General features: G+C 44.7%; 1 protein-coding gene across 1 annotated transcript; it reads left to right on the forward strand.

Moving 5' to 3' along the window:
• Nucleotides 1-8795: 8795 nt before the first annotated feature.
• Nucleotides 8796-9854, forward strand: LOC121775057. The gene has a single exon (XM_042172017.1). It carries the CDS (start codon nt 8796-8798, stop codon nt 9852-9854), a length of 1059 nt encoding a protein of 352 aa, XP_042027951.1.
• Nucleotides 9855-19409: the final 9555 nt, after the last annotated feature.

Genomic DNA, 19409 nt, shown 5'->3' on the forward strand with positions numbered 1-19409 from the left:
TCTCGCACTACTGCCACGTCTTCCACTTTCAATTCTTTCTTTTCTTCCCCATTCAAGTATACCAGATACGCCGGACGCCCTTTTCTTATCATCGTGGTTGCTTGCAATGCGGAGATTATGGACGTTCGTCGGTTCATGAAGATCCCATACAAGATAGTGGGCTCTTTACCCGGGGCTTGAAAGGAAATCTGCCTCTCTTTTCAGTAAATCGTTGCGTGGTTCTCGGTAAGCCAATCCATTCCCAAGATTAAGTCTACATTCTCCAAAGGCATAACATGCAAAAGTTGGGCCACTACTTCTAGTTCTCCTAACACAAACTCTATGTTCGAGCAAGTTCTCACAATGTCAATCAATCCTCCAACCGGTGAAGACACATTCAAATTCGATTCAAGCTTAGCAGTAGGGAGTTCTAAGGCATTCACACATGACACGGAAATAAAAGAGTGCGAAGCACCCGTATCAAACAGCACAATAATAGCCAGTTGTTGGAGCGTTCCCATACCTGCCAAATTCTCCTTGCCCTTGCTGTCCTGGGGTCCCTGCCCTTGATTCCCTTTGAGTGCATATGCCCTTGCTGGTTGTGGGGCCACTTGCCGGATTGGTTGAGGCTGCTGTGGTGGTCTCTGTCCCTGCCCGTTCTTCACTCCACCTTTGTTGTTGTTTGGGCACTCTCGAGACATGTGCCCGTTTCCACCGCAGGCATAACATCGGATGCCTCCAACTCGACACTCCCCAACATGATGCTTGGAGCACCGATTACAGTAGGGTGTTCTCTGCGGGTTTCCCCTCTGATGTGGCATAATTTGGCGCCCATGATTCTGCGGTTGCCGAAAAGTGGAGAAACGCCTCTTGTTGTCAAAAGGAGCTCGGTTTCCCTCCCATTTCCTCTTTTCTCTAAAGTTCGCTTGGGGTGCAGATGGGGTAGGGTTTGTTGTCCTCTCATTCTTGGGCAGTGCTTCCTCCACATCTAAGGCACAGCCCAACACCTCGGAATAAGGAATTCCCCTCCGACTAGCCACTGCGACCCTTATCTCTGTCCTAAGGCCGGAACGGAACTTCGCAGCCATCTTCTCGTCTGTATCCACCAATTCTGGCGCATAACGAGTCATCTCACATAGGGCGCGGTCGTACTCTGTGACCGTCATACTTCCTTGCTTCAACGTGTGGAACTCCACTACCTTCGCCCGCCGATAACTTTCCGGAACATACTTGTTGTAAACCTCTTCCTTAAAATCCTCCCAAGTAAGCGCCTCACGGCGAGCGGGGTCCATGGTTCTCTTCTTTGCTTCCCACCAAAAGTCAGCGGGTCCTGTCAGCTGATAAGTCACGCAAGCCAGGCGTTCTCTGTCCGTGCATCCCATGAACTCAAAGATACGCTCAATATCGCGCACCCATGCCTCCGCCTTCGGGGGCTCTCCCAACCCATCGAACTTGGGAGGGTTCTCTTTGCGAAAGGCTTTGATGTACTCCCTTTCGTTTGGTTGGGGTAGAGGTGGTGGTGGAGGCGGGGGTGGATTGCCGACACTTCCTTCTGTCTGCTCCCCCACATTGTTCTCCACACGCGGACCACGTCTACGTCTCGGGGGCATGTTGATCTAAAACACAGGTTAGCACCGTTGTGAGTACATCGTTATTAAAACATCATCGCTTTCATGCACGCGTACGATACGATAAAACACAAGTACTTAAAAACACGTGAAAAGGGAAACTTCCATAAATAACGTGGAAAGGAAAACAAAAGCATTCGTTCGGAAAACAAAAAAGTGCTACTTCCACTGTCTTAACAACTTAAGGAAAAGAAAACAACATCACTCATCTATCTAGTGCTAATATCCTCTTCCGGGGTCTTCTTCCTCTTCCGGGTCTTCTTCCTCTTCCGGGTCCTCTTCCTCTTCTACGTGGTACTCATCAATCATACGGAGATCTTCTTCGTCATCCATACCATCATCCGTGTTAACATCCACGTAGTCATCTTCGAAACCCGGGACCATGCCTTCTTGTGGTACGGCTTCTCTTACTGCCGTTGGTTTAACCTCGATCACATCTTTGTCTTCCCAAAAGGTCTCATCTTCTTCTTTCTCTGTCGATGGTGGTCGCTCGGAACATGAGTCAATCAAAGCACAGGTTAAGGCCTTTAGAAAACCTTTCATGTCGCCGGCCATCATCTGGTTTCTTGGTTCGTACCACGTGAACCGACTGGCTGTTGTTTCCAACCAAGACTCCCAATTGTCGGGCATCAACTCAATTAGTCTTCTTATGCCACCATAGGCCGTTACATGGTACCCGTAGACATCTCGCCATAGGGTCTCAAAACGGGCGACAACCTCTCTCAAGGCCTTGCCTTCCTCTCTCTCATAGTGGTCGTAATCGTAAATCGCTTGTCGCATTCTAGCACTATACTGACTGCTCTTAAGCGCGGTTCGTTTCGTTCGTACCATCTACGCGGAGACGAAAATTTCTTTTAAAACACCAAATTGTATTATTGTTTGAAAAAGTTGTTAAGTTTGTCGCGTAGTTCGAAAGTTTGTCGTTGTCTTAACGTTTCATATCTTTGCATGCTATCGTTGTAGTATTTTCGCGCATAAAACACATTTAGAAACATCACTTAGTTCATACTCACAAGTATTCATGCCATATCGATATCACCTTTGCACATACAATACATGTCTCAATTATCATGCCAATCATACTTGTACTTCCACGAAACCATGCTATTACAACATCATAATCATAAACATAGCACATGCTCAAGGTATTATGTCAATCATGCTCGTATAACCATTCCATTACAACTCATCCTCATGCATATCATTCATTCAAATGCATAAACTTGTCAACGTCATATCATATCATCATACATTTTCATGCACTACTCTTCCATACTTCCAACAATTTAAACATACCTCACTTTCATCGGTTGAGCGTGATGCTTTGGATGTTGAGCCTTCATGACACTTCTAGTCAAATAAGGGTTCACTAACTTAGACTTAAAGTGAAAGAAGACTCTCGGACCAGAGCGAAAGAACCTGGCTTTGATACCACTCTGTCACGACCGCCCATACAAGGGGTACCACAAACGCGGCGATCGTGACCGACATGCATGGGTTACAATTTAAAAAGAACAACTTAATTAATTTGAAGAAAGGAAAACAACTTAGTTTAAAGATTTTAAGGTTATATTTTTTTTTCGAAAAGACCTAAGATAAAGTACTTTTAAAAAGACAATGGGAAAAATTAGACTTAAGAAAAATAATAACTAAAAACTAAAGTAGAACACGCACTTAACTTAAATTCGGAGAATACCATTTTCAAAAGACAACGTAGATGCACGTTTAAATCCTAACACCACCATACATGTCCCAACACCAAAATGAAAAGCTTACGGTCTTAAGACATAAATTAAAACATAGCAGCGGATAAATAAGGTTCAAGGAGAGTCAAGGATCACGCCTATGTATGACGACACAACGTATCCTAAGGTCTCTAGCCAGCTCAACATCCACCGCAACATCCCGCTCAACCTGCAAAATTTTTAAAAGAAAATGCAGGGCTGAGTACTTATTGTACTCAATGGGCTCATGCCGAAAACATTTATCAAGTTATGTCATCCATACCAGTGATCTCGAGTTTTATACGCAGTAAAGAAAATATCACGAGAACACAAAAAAAGTTTCATAGACTGGCCAGTCAAATAATCTCCCCACTTTTCACATCAATCCAACAGTCACAACCACAGTGCGACGAAAGTGTGGCCACACTATTCGCCCACGAGACCGGCCGACTTGCAAGGACGGCTCACGATCCCACCAGTGTACACAGCCCGATAGGGTTTACGGCTCTACTCGGACCCGAATTCGTTTCACAAAACAGCCATATAGCCTAACGGAGTAAACTCATACGAACTAGGCATCACGCACACAATCTCATAACAAAAACAGTCCATGGCATGACATAACAGTTAAACCACCCTTATATCTCCACATAATATTTTTCGGAAAAGTAAAGATGTTTGAAAAGAAAGCCCACCTCGTTCTCTTAGCAAAATCACAACCCAACTTAGCAACCCTCGATCCTCGAGTTCACGAAAACACAACACCCTTGTCAACGACAACACAAGTCAGCCTCACACAAAAACATACTACTATGCATGTCCTATCGCTTCACTCTCATTGTTCTCCTCAATCCCAAAGCCCAACATACATCACAAGGGTATAAAACACACGTAACACCTTTCAACTTATCGCAAGTGATTTCATCATTTAAACACGTTCCTTGCACATACATGCATCATATAACACCTTTAAACTTGAAACTAAGTGTCATTTAATCAAGGCAGAAAACTGGCAGAATTGCGCGACCGTTTTGTAAAAATCACTATAAATTCATCCAACCTCAAAACATGCTAAATTTTGGTCACAACATAGAGGACACATTCAAGTTCGTCCATGAAAATTTTCATATCGAAATCACGTCATTTAGTCAGTCATATCACATATTGAACTCTCTGGTCGGAACATATAATTTCTGACAGTATTGCGCAGTTCATTTGAAAAATTCACCATAATTTCATACGATGCCCAAAAAGGCCGAAAATTTAACACAATACAGAAGACACATCAAATTTTCATATCGTTCAAGAATCACGTCAATCGGAGTTCATTTGGTCAGTCAAACAGAAAACGAAACATTCATGGCGAGAACTCACGTTTCTGGCAGATTTGCTCAGTCGACTTCAAACATTTATTAAAAATTCATTTTTCGATAAAACAGGCTGAAATTCACACGAGACGAAGTAAACATCTTGAAGTTTACTCAGTAAAAATTTTGTAGCAAAATTCGTTCGTTTGATGGGTCGAATACAGATCATAAGTCACTGGTCGAGCATCACAGAAATCTGGTTCAAATTCGAAAATAGGGTTTTTAAATTTCCACAACGAAAAACACCGATTCTTCATGCTCGAAAACACATCATCATGCTTACACATTCCTCAAACACATATTTGCATACCAACTCATATTTTTCACAATTATTTCGATCCAATCACACGTGAATTCAACCAACAATTGCAAAATCAAACAAGTTCTTACGACACACGATTTCCCCCGTTAAAACTCGCGATCTATCAAACCTACACTCTCTACATGCATGTAGGACTCAAAACATGGTTCAAAAGCGAAGGAGGAGGAAAAGTGTGCGATTATACCTTCCTTTGACAAAACGAATCGGTAGAAACGTGGAATGGAGCGATTCGTCGGAGGTTCTCGAAGCTAACTTCAACGGATGCGAGATCAAAGCTTGAATGGAAGGTTTTTGGAGATGGGAGAGTGGGAGAGGAGAGGAGACATGTGGGAGAGAATGAGGGAGGGAGCGTGTGATGTTATGGGGGCTAGGGTTAGGGGTTAGTTTATTTTATGTACTAGGATTTATTTACACCCAATTAATAAATAAATTGTGGAATGAATAAATTAAATACAAATCCCACAATCATGAGGCAAAGGATTAGTTTGGATTTAATTTGGATTAAAGTCTCAAAACAATTAATTAAATCCACAAAAAGAAGTACTATTTCAATAATTAGGAAGGGCCGGAAATATCAATTAATTAACTCGAGAAAGGATTAATGCATGATCCTATTAATCTTTTCCCCACATTGGAAAACGATAAAATCTCAAGCTCATCATTCCACAATTGCCACGACAATTTATTTCACGCAAAACACTTAATCACATGAAATCAAACGTTTCAAAATTCCAAAATTCCAAAAACATAATAAAAAGGGTCACAAAAGTTTGGGATGTTACAAAGGGGGAGATCAAGTAGTTAGGAGGGGACCGCTGACTTCTAGAAGAAGAACACGTGAGGAAATGAGCTGGATGTGGCGCACCGTTCTGTTATCAAGGACGACGTTCTAGAAGGGGACACGTGCCTACATATGAGACGCAAGGACGAGCTGAGTCATAAATCTGTTACAGAAAAAACGTCGTCATTCTAGAAGGAAAGCACGTAGCAATCAATGTGCCACCACAAGGAGGGGGGATCCTTTAGTTTCCGTATTAGTTTAGCTTAGTTTAGTTCTCTAGCTTAGTTCAGTTTTCTATATAGCTTAGCTTAGCTTAGATAAAGTGTTACTTAGTTAGAGAGGGCGATTGAAGAAGCGCAACAAAATACTTGTTATCTGTCGGCGTATTCTTAAGTTTCCCGCCGAGGATCTTCTCGGTTTACTTGCTTTCTTATTTTCTGAAGTGCTAGCTTAGTTTAAATTTCACACTGTACAGTTCTAGTTTAATCAAAGTTGTTTTCATTTTCATCCTCGCATTTACTGCTTTAGTTTCAGTTTCGTTACGATGCACTTGACCCAGTAGTTAAAGTTACCTTGATCAAGTTAGCAAGTTTAATCCTGCCTAGAGTAAAATCAGTAGTTAAAATCTCCCAAGTTAAAGCGTGGCAGCAGCCAACCCCTGTTCACTATTCACACACTTGATACACCAACTTCTCTGTGGGATCGACCCCGAACTTGCCGCTTTACAGTTAAAGTAGTGCAAAATTGGGAGTTTACAAATTACATTGGTAGGAAACGAGTGAGAGCGAGTTTGCATCGATCAAGTGGCAACGACATTTGCTAACTGATCCAATCGGTTCGGTTATCTTCAATATAACTTGGTCCGAATTTGCACCCTTCTCGAGGCTTTCCAAAATGGCGCCGTTGCCGGGGAAGCATGGTGTTATTTTATGTTTGTGCGTAGTGCGTAGGTGTATATAATTTTATTTCTCTCTTTTCGCATTTGTTTTTCCTGTTGTTGATGAGAAGGTACCACCACGGCGGCCACTGGAATCACCCTCTTATATACAGAGGCGCTAACGCTCATTGGAGAGTCTAGGAAGCCGGCGTTGTCACCACTCGTTACAGAGCAGCATTAGAAGCAGCAGCAGCCGCTGAACAGAACACACAACCACCACCACCAGAACGAACAGAAGCAGAGATGGCCATCGCCGATAACGACTCGGGATTCGGTTCTCTACACGCTCATGACTACAAGGAGCCCACATATGCCATCGCCGCTACTACTGGGATGCGGACCATTGCGATTAAGTCAGAAGTACTGGCCGTTTTGTCCCACCTCTACAGTCTTTCGAAGGAGAGTTCGTGCACTTTTCTGGAGGAGTTCTGCCGATACTGTGATATTCAGCCCGTGCCGGCTAGATCCACATCCGAAGATTACAGGCTCAAAGCTATTCCCTTCATTTTGAAAGGCGAAGCGGGTGTCTGGCTGTCAAGGCTACCAGAAGGATCCATCAGGACATGGGCTGAGTTCCGCATGATATTTCTTGATCGTTTCTTTCCAGCATCAAAGACGAGTGCCCTGAAAAGGGAGATTACAGAAGCCAGATTGGAGTACGATGAGCCCCTCGGCCAGTACTGGACAGATTCCAAGGGCTGCTTCAAGCATGCCCTAACCACAAGCTGGGGGAGCGAGAGATCTACTCGATCTTTTATGGCGGACTCACAGTAGACAGCAAGAATGACCTCAACCTCGCAGCTCAAGGGGATTTCTCGAAAACCGCATTTAGTCAAGCCAAGAATATACTGGAGAGGCTGATCGAGGCCAAGCGGTCGTACGAGACATCTCGAGGGCAGTATAGGAGAGGAGTTGTGCACGCAGCAGAGGCACGCAACGATGAAAAATTGGAGGCTCGATTCGAGCAAATGGAGAAGAAGCTGCTGAAAGCAGTGGAGAAGGCCAGGCCGCCACCACCACCTGCACCAAGGGAGACAAAGTATGTACCGAAACCGTCCCCACCAGAAGAACATCATTATTATTACTGCGAATTCCCCCCTGAGGTAGAACCGCAGGCCCAAGTGAATGCCATTGGCCACTGGAACGCAAATGGCAACTGGATCCAGGGGAAGCAGAGAGATGCTCCATGGAGGGACCACCCAAACTTTAGGTGAACCGACCAGAATCAAAGCCAACCACTCTTGACACAGCAGATACAACCCTCTGACGGGCAGCCGAACTGGCCAGCTCGAATCCAAGATAGGCCAAACACTGGAGGGAATAGAATGCAGGGATTATAGGCAGGGTGGTCAAGTGGACCTCAAGGGAATTGGTCAAGTGGAGGACATTCTAACTGGTCAAGCCGACAACAGGAAGGAAATTGGGGGTACAGACAGCAAGGCTCTCAGTCAAACAACCAGGGAAAGCAGCCAAACAACCAGATGGTTAGTTATGTCCCACCACATCAACGAGGAAACCAGTATCCGGGAAATCAACTCTACAACCAGCCGCCATACCAGCAGGAACACCACGGGCAATCTGACTACCCGCAGCCCAATCACGGAGGGGGGCCGCCGTATCAAAGACATAACCGCCACCCCAGCGGTAACCAAGGCGATATGATAGTACCGCATCATCCTAATGATACGTTGCGGGAAATCTAGAAGGCTCAGAAAGAGCAGCTGGCAGCGTTGGAGATATTAACAAAATAGCTTTCTCAAGTTGCGATGTCGGTGGGTGAGCTGAGGGGGAATGAAGGAAAAATCCTAGCTACTGTACAGACGCCTGGTCGTGAACACATCAGCGATGTGTCCCTGAGGTCAGGAAAAGTTTACCAAGGCCCCAGTTATCCTGCAATGTCTCCAGCAACTGATTCTGGACCCAACTGTGAAGAAGAGAGAGGATCCAACAAAGTGGATCAGCCGAAGGAAATAGGCAAAGAAAAGGTGGGAGGTGAAGCTTCGGAAGAAAGTTAGAAAAAGGAAACTGAAAAGGTCAAGCCATATCCGTATCGCGGAATGGTAACAAGGAAGAAAAACGCCACAATCGATGTGGCAAGCATGTTCAAGGACGTGGAGATGAAGGTGCCGCTCTTGACGGCGTTAAAAATGCCCCCAATTAGTAAATTCATCAAAGACTACTTGGCGGGGAAAGTCAACGAGGAAGGGAGACTAATTACAGATAAGAACGTCTCTGCCGTGATCCAGAGAAGCGACCTCCCCTCCAAGAAAACTGACCCTGGAATGTTCACGCTCCCTATTTCTATCGGAGATATCCAAGTGGAGCACGCCATGTGCGATTTGGGGGCATCTATCAACGTTCTGTCATACTCCATCTATCGGAAACTGGGAGCAGCCAAACTCATCAACACTGACATAATGATACAGTTGGCCGACACATCGTGTATTCACCCAGAAGGAATTATGGAGGACGTTATTGTAAAGGTGAATAATTTTCTGTACCTAGCTGATTTTTTTGTAATCAAGATGACGGAGCCCGCAGCAAAGGAATCGAGTGGAGTCCTACTGGGACGACCATTCCTGTCCACAGCCAGCACTATTATAGATGTCCAAAATGGGACTATAAGCCTGGATTTCAAGGGAGAGCAGTACACGTTCAATATTGATGAAGCCATAAAGAAGCCAGCCGACGGCGAGAACGTGTACTCTGTGGACGCAACTGAACCATTGGTGCAGGAATTTCTGGAGGAGGAATTCTTAAAGAGGGAATTCACTTATTCCACTGCACATAAAGAGGTCGAAAAAGAAGTAGAAGAATGGTTTGAGACCATGATGGTCGGAGAGATGGACGACCAAGCCATCGCAAAGGCAATAACAAATTTTTTCGAGCTTCCGAGGCCAGCTGGATCAAGTGGGATAGCTCAAGTATCTAGCCTAGCGAAGCGGCTTGATCAAGGCAAGTCACGGGAAAAAGATGTGGTAGAAAACCCTCTGCCCACTGAAGAGCCAGAGCCCGCGAAGGAGTTGAAGCCCCTTCCAGCACATCTTAAGTACGCCTACCTGGGGGAGGAAGAAACAATGCCCGTTATTATCAACAACCAGTTGACCCAGGGGTAGGAAGATAGATTGCTGGAAGTATTGAATAGAAATCAGAAGATGATTGGATGGAAACTGACGGATTTGGTGGGCATCAGCCCAGACTTGTGTATGCACCACATCCGATTGGAAGAAGGAGCCAAGCCACACCGCGACCAACAACGAAATCTCAACCCTAACATAAGGGAAGAGGTGCTGAAGGAAATTGTTAAGTTGGTCTCGATTGGAATTATCTACTCCATCCCGGACAGTAACTGGGTTAGTCTAGTACACATGGTGCCGAAGAAAGGAGGAATCCAAGTTGTGAAAAATGAAAAGAACGAATTGATCCCGACAAGGCCAGTGACTGGGTGGAGAATGTGCATAGATTACAGAAAACTGAACCAAGCCACGAAGAAGGATCACTTCCCTATGCCGTTCATTGATCAAATGTTGGAGAAGTTGGCAGGGAAGCAGTACTTCAGCTTCCTGGATGGTTATAGTGGTTATTTCCAGATCGCTGTGAATCCAGACGACCAGGAGAAAACAACATTCACCTGCCCATTTGGCACATATGCTCACAGAAGGATGCCCTTTGGCCTCTGTAATGCCCCAGGCACTTTCCAGAGATGCATGATGTGCATTTTCTCGGACCTGTTGGAAGATTGCGTTGAGATCTTCATGGACGATTTCATTGTCTATGGGGTCAATTTTTATCAAGGGCTGCATAGCCTGAACAGGGTGCTGGAAAGATGCCGCCAGAAGGACTTGGTTCTAAATTTTGAAAAATGCCATTTTATGGTAACTGAAGGAATAGTCCTGGGCCATGTAGTGTCAAGCAGGGGAATCGAGGTCGACCCAGCAAAGGTAGCGGTCATTGCAAAACTCCCATATCCTACCAACCAGAAGGAGATCAAAGCCTTTTTGGGGCTTTGATTAAACTTCAAAGATTTCGCAAAGATAGCCTAGCCTCTGATTAAACTTCTCCAGAACGATGTGGAATTTGAATTCTCAGATGCCTGCAAGGCCGCATTCCAATTTCTGAAGAACCGATTGATAAGCTCTCCGATAATACATGCCCCTAACTGGAATCACCTCTTTGAAGTGATGTGTGATGCTAGTGACTATGCTGTGGGGGCAGTGTTAGGTCAGAAGATCGAAGGAAAGAGTTACGTCATCTTCTATGCCTCCAAAACTCTGAATCAGGCACAGAAGAATTACGACGTTACCGAAAAGGAGATGCTATCGGTGGTTTTTGCATTTGAGAAGTTTAGGCCATACCTTCTGGGGTCCAAAGTGACAGTGTATACAGATCATGCGGCCATCAAATACCTCTTGGTGAAGAAGTAATCAAAGCCGCGATTGATTAGATGGGTACACCTCCTACAGGAGTTCGATTGGGAAGCAGTGGATAAAAAAAGATGTGAGAACAAGAAGATAATGGTGAAGCCATTCCAGACGCGTTCCCTGAGGAGCACCTATATTTGGTCAAGTCAATATCTAAACATCAGTGGGTTAACCAAGAGGAAGAGGTTGATCAAGCCGAGCAAGGAAGCAGGGGACAACACACGCGGAAAGAGCCATGGTTTGCTGACATGGCCAACTACTTGGTAACAGGCGAGCTGCCTGGGAGTGATGAGATTACAAGGGCACAAAAGCTGAAACTGAAAAGCGACTCCCGATACTTCTATTGGGATGATCCTTATCTATGGAAGATGAGGGCGGATCAAGTGATCCGGCGCTGTATACCAGACTGGGAACAGGAAGATGTGATGGTCCACTGCCACGCACTAGCTTGTGGTGGTCACTTTGGACCAAAGAAAACAGCTAGGAAAGTACTGGACAACGGATTCTACTGGCCTTCCATCCATAGAGATGCTTATGAATTCTGCAAGAGGTGCCCGAGATGCCAACTTACTGGAGGGATATCTATGAGAGATGAGATGCCCCAGATCCCTATTATTGTTTGTGAAATATTTGATGTATGGGGAATGGATTTCATGGGACCCTTTCCCGCATGTGAAGGCAATCTCTACATATTGGTAGCGGTGGCCTACGTGTCCAAATGGATAGAAGCAAAGGAAACGAGAACATGCGAGTCCAGAGAAGTGGTGAAGTTCTTAAAATCGAACATCTTTACCCGATATGGGGTGCCACGGGCTATTATCTCGGACCAAGGAACTCACTTCGTCAACAGAACCATCGAAGCCTTGATGCGAAAGTACGAAGTTCACCACCGCTTGTCTACACCCTACCACCCACAGTCAAATGGCCAAGCCGAAGTTTCAAACAGAGAAATCAAGGCAATTCTAGAGAAAACGGTCAATCCCACGAGGAAAGACAGGAGCCGTCGTCTGGAGGACGTGCTTTGGGCCTACAGGACCGCCGTTAAAACGCATATCGGAATGTCCCCATATCGGCTGGTATTTGGGAAGATGTGCCATCTGCCGGTGGGAGTGGAACATCAAGCTTACTGGGTAGTTAAGGAAATGAATAAGAATACTGAGGCTGGAGCTGCAGAGAGGAGAATGCAGCTACAAGAACTTGAAGAGCTCCGCTTGGATGCCTATGACTCTGCCATGTGGTACAAGGAAAAGACTAAGATGTGGCATGATAAGAACCTTCGCAAGAAGGAACTCAAGGTGGGCCAGAGGGTACTGCTGTTCAGTCCATACTGAAATTGATGCCAGGGAAGCTCAGGTCAAGGTGGATAGGCCCTTATACCATTATCGCCATCCGAACGAATGGAGCAATCGAACTCTAGGGATGCGATCTAGATTCACCTTCCTTCATGGTGAATGGTCACAGGGTGAAGCCGTACAGAGAAGGAATGGAGGCATTTGTGGTGGACGACATTCCACTACTCATGCCTAACTCTCTCTAGTGAGTAGGTAAAGGAGTGATCGGGTACTCATAGGTAATATGCTTGATCAAAGCAACAAATTCTTAATCAATTAAACTGATCAAATGACATCCTAAAAGAACACGATCAAGTCCTTAGTAGTTAGTGTAAATATTTTTTCGTGTGATAGTTTTATTTTCTTAGTTAATTAAAAGTTAGACGGAAGGAAGGAAACTGATCAAGTGGAACTATTTGGGTTTTCATCCAAAATTACTTGTCCACTTGATCAGTGCAATTTGAATTTAATGGGTAGTACAGTGATTGAGTTGATCAGGGCAGGTGATGAAAGGACGTGTGCAGTCATTGGAAGGGTGTCAGACGGCGCCAACTGCCACATGGAAGGACTCCCTGGAGAGAGGGACGAAGAGTATCAAGGAAGATAAGCCAGCTGGCACTCTGAAAAGGTGCGCCTGTACGTGAAGAGCCACAGGGATCTCAACAGTCGAGAATCCCAACAGTCGCGATATCATTATAAAAGGAAGATTTCAGATCCGTATGCCACTTTCACCTAAGCCGCCTACAGTACATTCATTTTGCTCTCGTCAAGAATTCTCCCAAAGTTCAAAACTATCTCTCCAAAAGATTGTCTTCTCTACCAAGACCTACCCACATTATCAGTAAATATGTTGATCGAACAAATCCCAACTTCATCCTCATCTTCCAGTGCCCGTGCCGACAGTGATAGCCAAGAAGCCTCCTCCCAAGCCCAAATAGAAGATCCTAGCCCACCTACACCTACCACCGCTTTACTCCAAACAAGCGACGCCGCTCCACTAGCCGAGGTGGACGAAAAAGCCCAACAGCGCTTGACAAGAATCCTCCGGAGTATGCCCTCCGATACGGATATTTCCACCATTTACGCAACCCTTAAGGCCCGACTTGGAATAACCCTGTCAAAGGACAAGGCCGCACCCTCCACATCCCAATATCCTCCCCGAAACCCTCCATCTATCTCCCAAACACAAGTCCCCCCTTCACACCACTGAACTTACACTCGTCGTTCCCCTGGCACAGTACAGTGGGGACGATTCTGAGGAAGAAGGGGCGCAGCCGGCCGCCACTCCCGCCACCGCAGCGGAATCCGTGCCACCACCACATGCAGAGGGAATGGCTGCTCTCAACGCTCCTACACCGCCAAGTAGTGGAGGGTCCAACTCCCCTACTCTCCGATGGACGGCCCAATCGATCGAGGTTGTGAACATTAACGACGATTCTGCGGAGGACTTTCTACCCCCCAGTGAAATACTACAATAAGGGGAGGCGGACTGGAACTTCTTTCCTCATGCAGAGGATGAATCGGTCCCGGATAGGGAGGAGGAGCCGCTGCGCCGTTGGTCGCACGGAATGGAAATCAACCGAATGGTGGAAGAGGTGGAGACCAGGATGGCCAGCATGCAGACGGCAGGGGAGGAACGGGTGGAGAGACTCCGCGTAGCGCGGCGACTGTTGAATGAGTCGGAGAACCAAGGAGCCGTTGGGGCGATAAACCAAGCCGTGGAAGAGAGAGGAGATGTTGAGGACAGCCGCCAGAAAGCTGAGAAGAAAATAAAATGGAAGGAGACAGTTCTTCCTTCTCCGAAGAGGATGCGCCCGCAACCCGGGGCCTTGTGATTTCAGATGCATACCAACCTGCCCCTCCACAAGAAGGAGATAATTGTGAAGGGGTTGCCAGCGGAAGCGTGCACGAAATCCGATCACATAAATTTGATCTATTTAGCAGATTATTTAGAAAAATTCTATTCGCGTAATTATCACATGTATCATGCTCATAACTTGAATTAATACATGCTTTAGCATATAAAATCCCTAAATCATGCTTACTACGGAATTAGCTAATTTACCTCGTGGATTCAATCAAGAATCGATGATGGCTTACTCCGTCTCCACGTGAAGATCTTCAATACTCGACCTCGGATCTTCTGACTGGTGTCCCAGACTATACACTGATATTTGTGTGGGCAAATCTCACCAGCGTACTAGGACTTGAATAACGAAGACAGAACTCAGCTCACGGAGGAGGCAAAATTTCGAACTCTCTCTTTCTCTGAGGGGGATGAAAATTCTGAGCAATAATTATTCTATTTTTTGTCTCCTTTATTCTCCTATTTATAAAGTCACGTATTGGGCCCAGTCAGGGATCTAAGGAAGAATTTGGATCAGGCCTCACCCAATTATCTTTTTACTAATTAAATTGAACCCACAATTTAATACAAGCTTATATTGGAATATTACAAGCAGCCACTACAGAAATAATATTGCACTGCCTTTCCAAATCTGAAATTACAAGTATTCTGGGTTTCCTTTAATTACATTTAATTCATTTCTCACACTTAAGATAGAAACATCTATTAATTAATTAATGTCTGCTATGGACTTAATTAATCAACATATTTTGAACTCCAAGAGTGGACTTAGCAAGAAACTCTTATTTATTATTCATAGAGTAATTAAACTCTAACTAGCTAGGTTCCGAATAATAAAACCTTATTTCGAGCTCCTCTTGTGGATGTTATCAAACGAGACTCTCCTCGTGCACGATTCAACGTAATAGCAATCCTAGCACCGCTAGATAATGATCACCACTACCCAATATACCTGGATCGTTGGGGTGACGAAAAACCCGCACATTTGGTAAGTCAAAGTAGTAGATACTCAATATCGTATGCTCAATGCTAACGTACATTGATTAAGAAATTAATTATCAAGACCTCGTCTTTCAGTAGATAGCATAAAGACTCGTCTTGCTGTTAGATCCATTCAGTGCTATACCACACCAACGTCATCATATTTCAATAAGGCTTAGAAATAATCGGACTGACATTGCAACCTTTCACGATAGGTTGTCTAGGTCTATCTGGGTTGTGAAATTCTTGTTTTTCTTTGTTCAGAACTGACCGCGTACCTTACATTGAGCGCAACCCACAACCGGTCTACCAGAACAAAGACTTAGACTTATATTATGTTCGCTTATACATTTAAATATGCAATAAACTTCCATTAAATGTAAAACATAACAACATTATGACAAAATAATCTGTTGCATTCATTGGAAAATAGTTATTAGAGTTTTACAGTATTCAATCACTCGAAAGGTGATTTCTAGTATACAAACCCTAACAAAGGGCAGCGATACAGAGGGGAGGGTGCTCTGATGGGCCCGAACCTCCCGCAGGCAACAAGGAAGGCCTGCACCACCCCCGCCACTATTCTAAACAAACTATGGTATTGACCACGGATCTCCTCAATCAGATGCTGATATTTGACAACCCCAAGTGGAACGAGGAGATCCACCAGAGGGAGACGCCCAGAAAGCGGCTGAAGGCAGGCAAGAAACTCCACCAGCCAGCCCTGGCGACTATCCGGGTTGAGGAGAAGTTTACCTAGTACATTATTGGAATTGGTTTTGACTGGCTGCTGGAGATTGAGAAGACCTTCGTGCTAAAGAACCTGGCTAAGGAATTTTTCACGTCCTTCCGTTTTACCGGGAGTACAAACTTGGAGGCCAAGAGCATCTCCTTCCGGGTGTTTGGGCGTCAGCAGGAGATGAGCCTGAATGTGTTTTCTGTAAGGATGAGACTCTATACAGAGGCCCAGGTCGCTAGTGGAGAATGGTTCGGGCGGGACATTGGCCTTCGTCAGAGGAGGCCAGCTTTTGATCAGCAGGCGGTCTGGCAGGCCTTGTGCAACGGACGTGCCCCCGAGTTTAAAGCTTCTGAGTCCAGAGGGGAACATTGCTAATCCGGCCCTCCACCTTACCCAAGTCTACCTAGCCTGCAATCTCCTTGGCCAAGCCAATACATTGGCGATCATTACTCTGGCTGAGCTCTACTTTATGTGGAGCATGAAGGGGCAAAGGAGGGTGCACCTGGGCTACTGGATTGCTCACTCGATAAGTCAGATTGCCAATCGCCCTGCCCACCACCTCAATGCCTGCCACCTTCTCGGAGCCTACCTAAGGCGAAATTGGACCCTGGAATTCCAGGAGGGTATGGAGCTTCCCAGTCGCTGCCCAAAGCCAGAATTGTTTAACATTGATTTCTTTGTAAGAATTCAGGTACTTGAACGGCTGCGCGACGAGAGACTTCACTTCAACTCGAAGGCTCAGAAGGAGAGGCAAATAGAGCAGCAAGAGACTAGGCAGGAAGAACTGCAGGAGGCCAGACGCGAGAAAAAGAGGAGGCCGGCTGATCGCCCGGCGAGCCCAGCAAGGCCGCAGAGGCAAAGGTTGGAAATGATGCCAGTAACAGACCCAGAGGAGTCTGCGCAAACGAACAACGAATGGAGGCTCCGCATGGAGCAGATGCTTACGCAGCTGGTGGAGAACTCACACGCCCAGCTGGTTGCTCAAGCTAGGAATCTGGAGGCTATCCGCCAACTGACCCTTGCTATGCGACCACCACCTCCCTCTACAAGCTCTCCTCCAACCCGGCGTCCATCATCCTCCAGGCCACCCTCCGCATCTCCAAGTCAACCCCCCAGGAAACCCTAAGTACAACCCCCCCGATCTCAGCTCATTTTAATCTCAAAACTTTTTTCAGTTTTAATTTGTTTATGGTATGTATAACTGATATTGTGCTCCACATCACGCTTAGACCTGTGTTGGGTCTAAGTGTGAGAAGTATGCATGCCTGTTTTTGTGAATTTTGTTGTTTTCCTATCCATATTTGTGTTTTGGTTATTGTTTCATCTTTTGGTATGTTTGATTGTTGGCACTGTCTCACACTTATCCCAGTGTCTGGTCTAAATGTGAGAAGTTTTCCTTGTTTGTTGTTGTGCCGTTGCCTGTACCTAACCCTTTTCCCACTGCATCCAGTCCCTCGAGGACGAGTTCATATGCAGTGGGGAGGGGGGAGGGTTGGTTACACATAAGTCATGCATGTAAAATTTTTTCAAAAATACAAAATTTTACCTAGTAAAAACAAAAAAAATAGGCAGTATACATGAAATTTGATAAATGGAAGACTTGATTACTTTGTGGAAGAGTAAGAAAAAGGATTCAGTGTGCTTACATGTGAAAACTTGATTGCAAAAACTTGATCAGTTTGAACGACGCAAGTATGATGGAAGCGCTCAATTTTTAACCAACTGTGAAGCCTCTCTATATGTGAGTTATAAGCCAAAAGTAGAACACTTTCTACTATTTTTACAAAGAAAATTTTTATAAGAGGCTACATTTTAATATTTAGTTGTAAATTGCACAAGTAGTAAGGACTAAAGTCATTAGAACTTAACCCTTTGAGCCTTTTCTTCTTTCGCTCCATGAACCAGCCTCGTCAAGAAGGGCACCCCCTTAGTCAGCCACTTTGAGCCCATATACACTTCTACCCGTTTCTTGAAGCCTTAAAACCAAAACTTACGTTTTATATCACGTGAGGAAAGAGGTCAAAGAAATGAAGTTTTTCAAGGGATAGCAATAGAAGAGTCAAAATAAAAGGGTAGCCAGGTGAAGGGGTTGGCAGCGGAAGTGTGCCAGAATAAAACCGATTACATGAATTTGATCTATTTAGCAGCTTATTTAGATAAACTTTTCGCGTAATTATCCCTCATATCATGCTCATAACTTGAATCATAATCATGCTTTAGAACACATAAATCCTAAAACATGTATACTACGGAGTTAGTCAGTTTACCTCGTTGATTCACTGACGAATCGAAGATGGCTTGCGTCTTCTCCATGTGAAGATCTTCATAACTCGACCTCGGATCTTCTGACTGGTGTCCCGGACTGTAGACTGATATTTGTGTGGGCAAATCTCACCAGTGTACTAGGACTTGAATAACGAAGACAGAACTCTGCTCACGGAAGAAAGCAATTTTCGATCTCTCTCTCTCAAAAGGAGTGGACTAAAATTTTGAAGAGAAAAAGTGTTGTTTTCTGTCTCCTTTATTTTTCTATTTATATTAAGTCACATATTGGGCTCAGTCACGGATCTAAGGATAAATATGGACATGGCCTCACCCAATTAGCTTTTTACTAATTAAATTGAACCCACATTTTAATACAAGCTTATATTGGAATATTACAAGCAGCCACTAAAGAAGTAATATTGCACTGCATTTCCAAATCCAAAATTACAAGTATTCCGGGTTTCCTTTAATTTGTTTAATTTTATTTCCCACACTTAAGATAGAAACATCCATTAATTGATCAATGTCTGCTATGGACTTAATTAATTAACATATTTTAATTTCCAAGAGTGGACTTAGCAAGAAACTCTTATTTATTATTCATAGAGTAATCAAACTCCAACTAGCTAGGTTCCGAATAATAAAACCTTGTTTCGAGCTCCTCTTGTGGATGTTATCAAACGAGACTCTCCTCGCGCATGATTCAACATAATAGCAATCCTAGCACCGCCAGATAATGACCACCACTACCCAATATACCTGGATCGTTGGGTGACGAAAAACCCGCACCGTTGGTAAGTCAAAGTAGTAGATACTCGATATCGTATGCTCAATGCTAACGTACATTGATTAAGAAATTAATTATCAAGACCTCGTCATTCAGTAGATAACATACAGACTCGTCTCGCTGTTAGATCCATTCAGTGCTATACCACACCAACGTCATCATATTTCAATAAGGTTTAGAAATAATCGGACTGACATTGCAACCTTTCACGATAGGTAGTCTAGGCCTATCTAGGTTGTGAAATTCTTATTTTTCTTTGTTCAGGACTGACTGCGTACCT

Source organism: Salvia splendens, chromosome 2 (genome assembly GCF_004379255.2).
Source record: "Salvia splendens isolate huo1 chromosome 2, SspV2, whole genome shotgun sequence".
Lineage (NCBI taxonomy): Eukaryota > Viridiplantae > Streptophyta > Magnoliopsida > Lamiales > Lamiaceae > Salvia > Salvia splendens.

Excerpts from the sequence above, each read along its gene's own strand:
- LOC121775057 (XM_042172017.1), top strand. The coding sequence starts at position 8,796 with ATGGTAACAAGGAAGAAAAACGCCACAATCGATGTGGCAAGCATGTTC.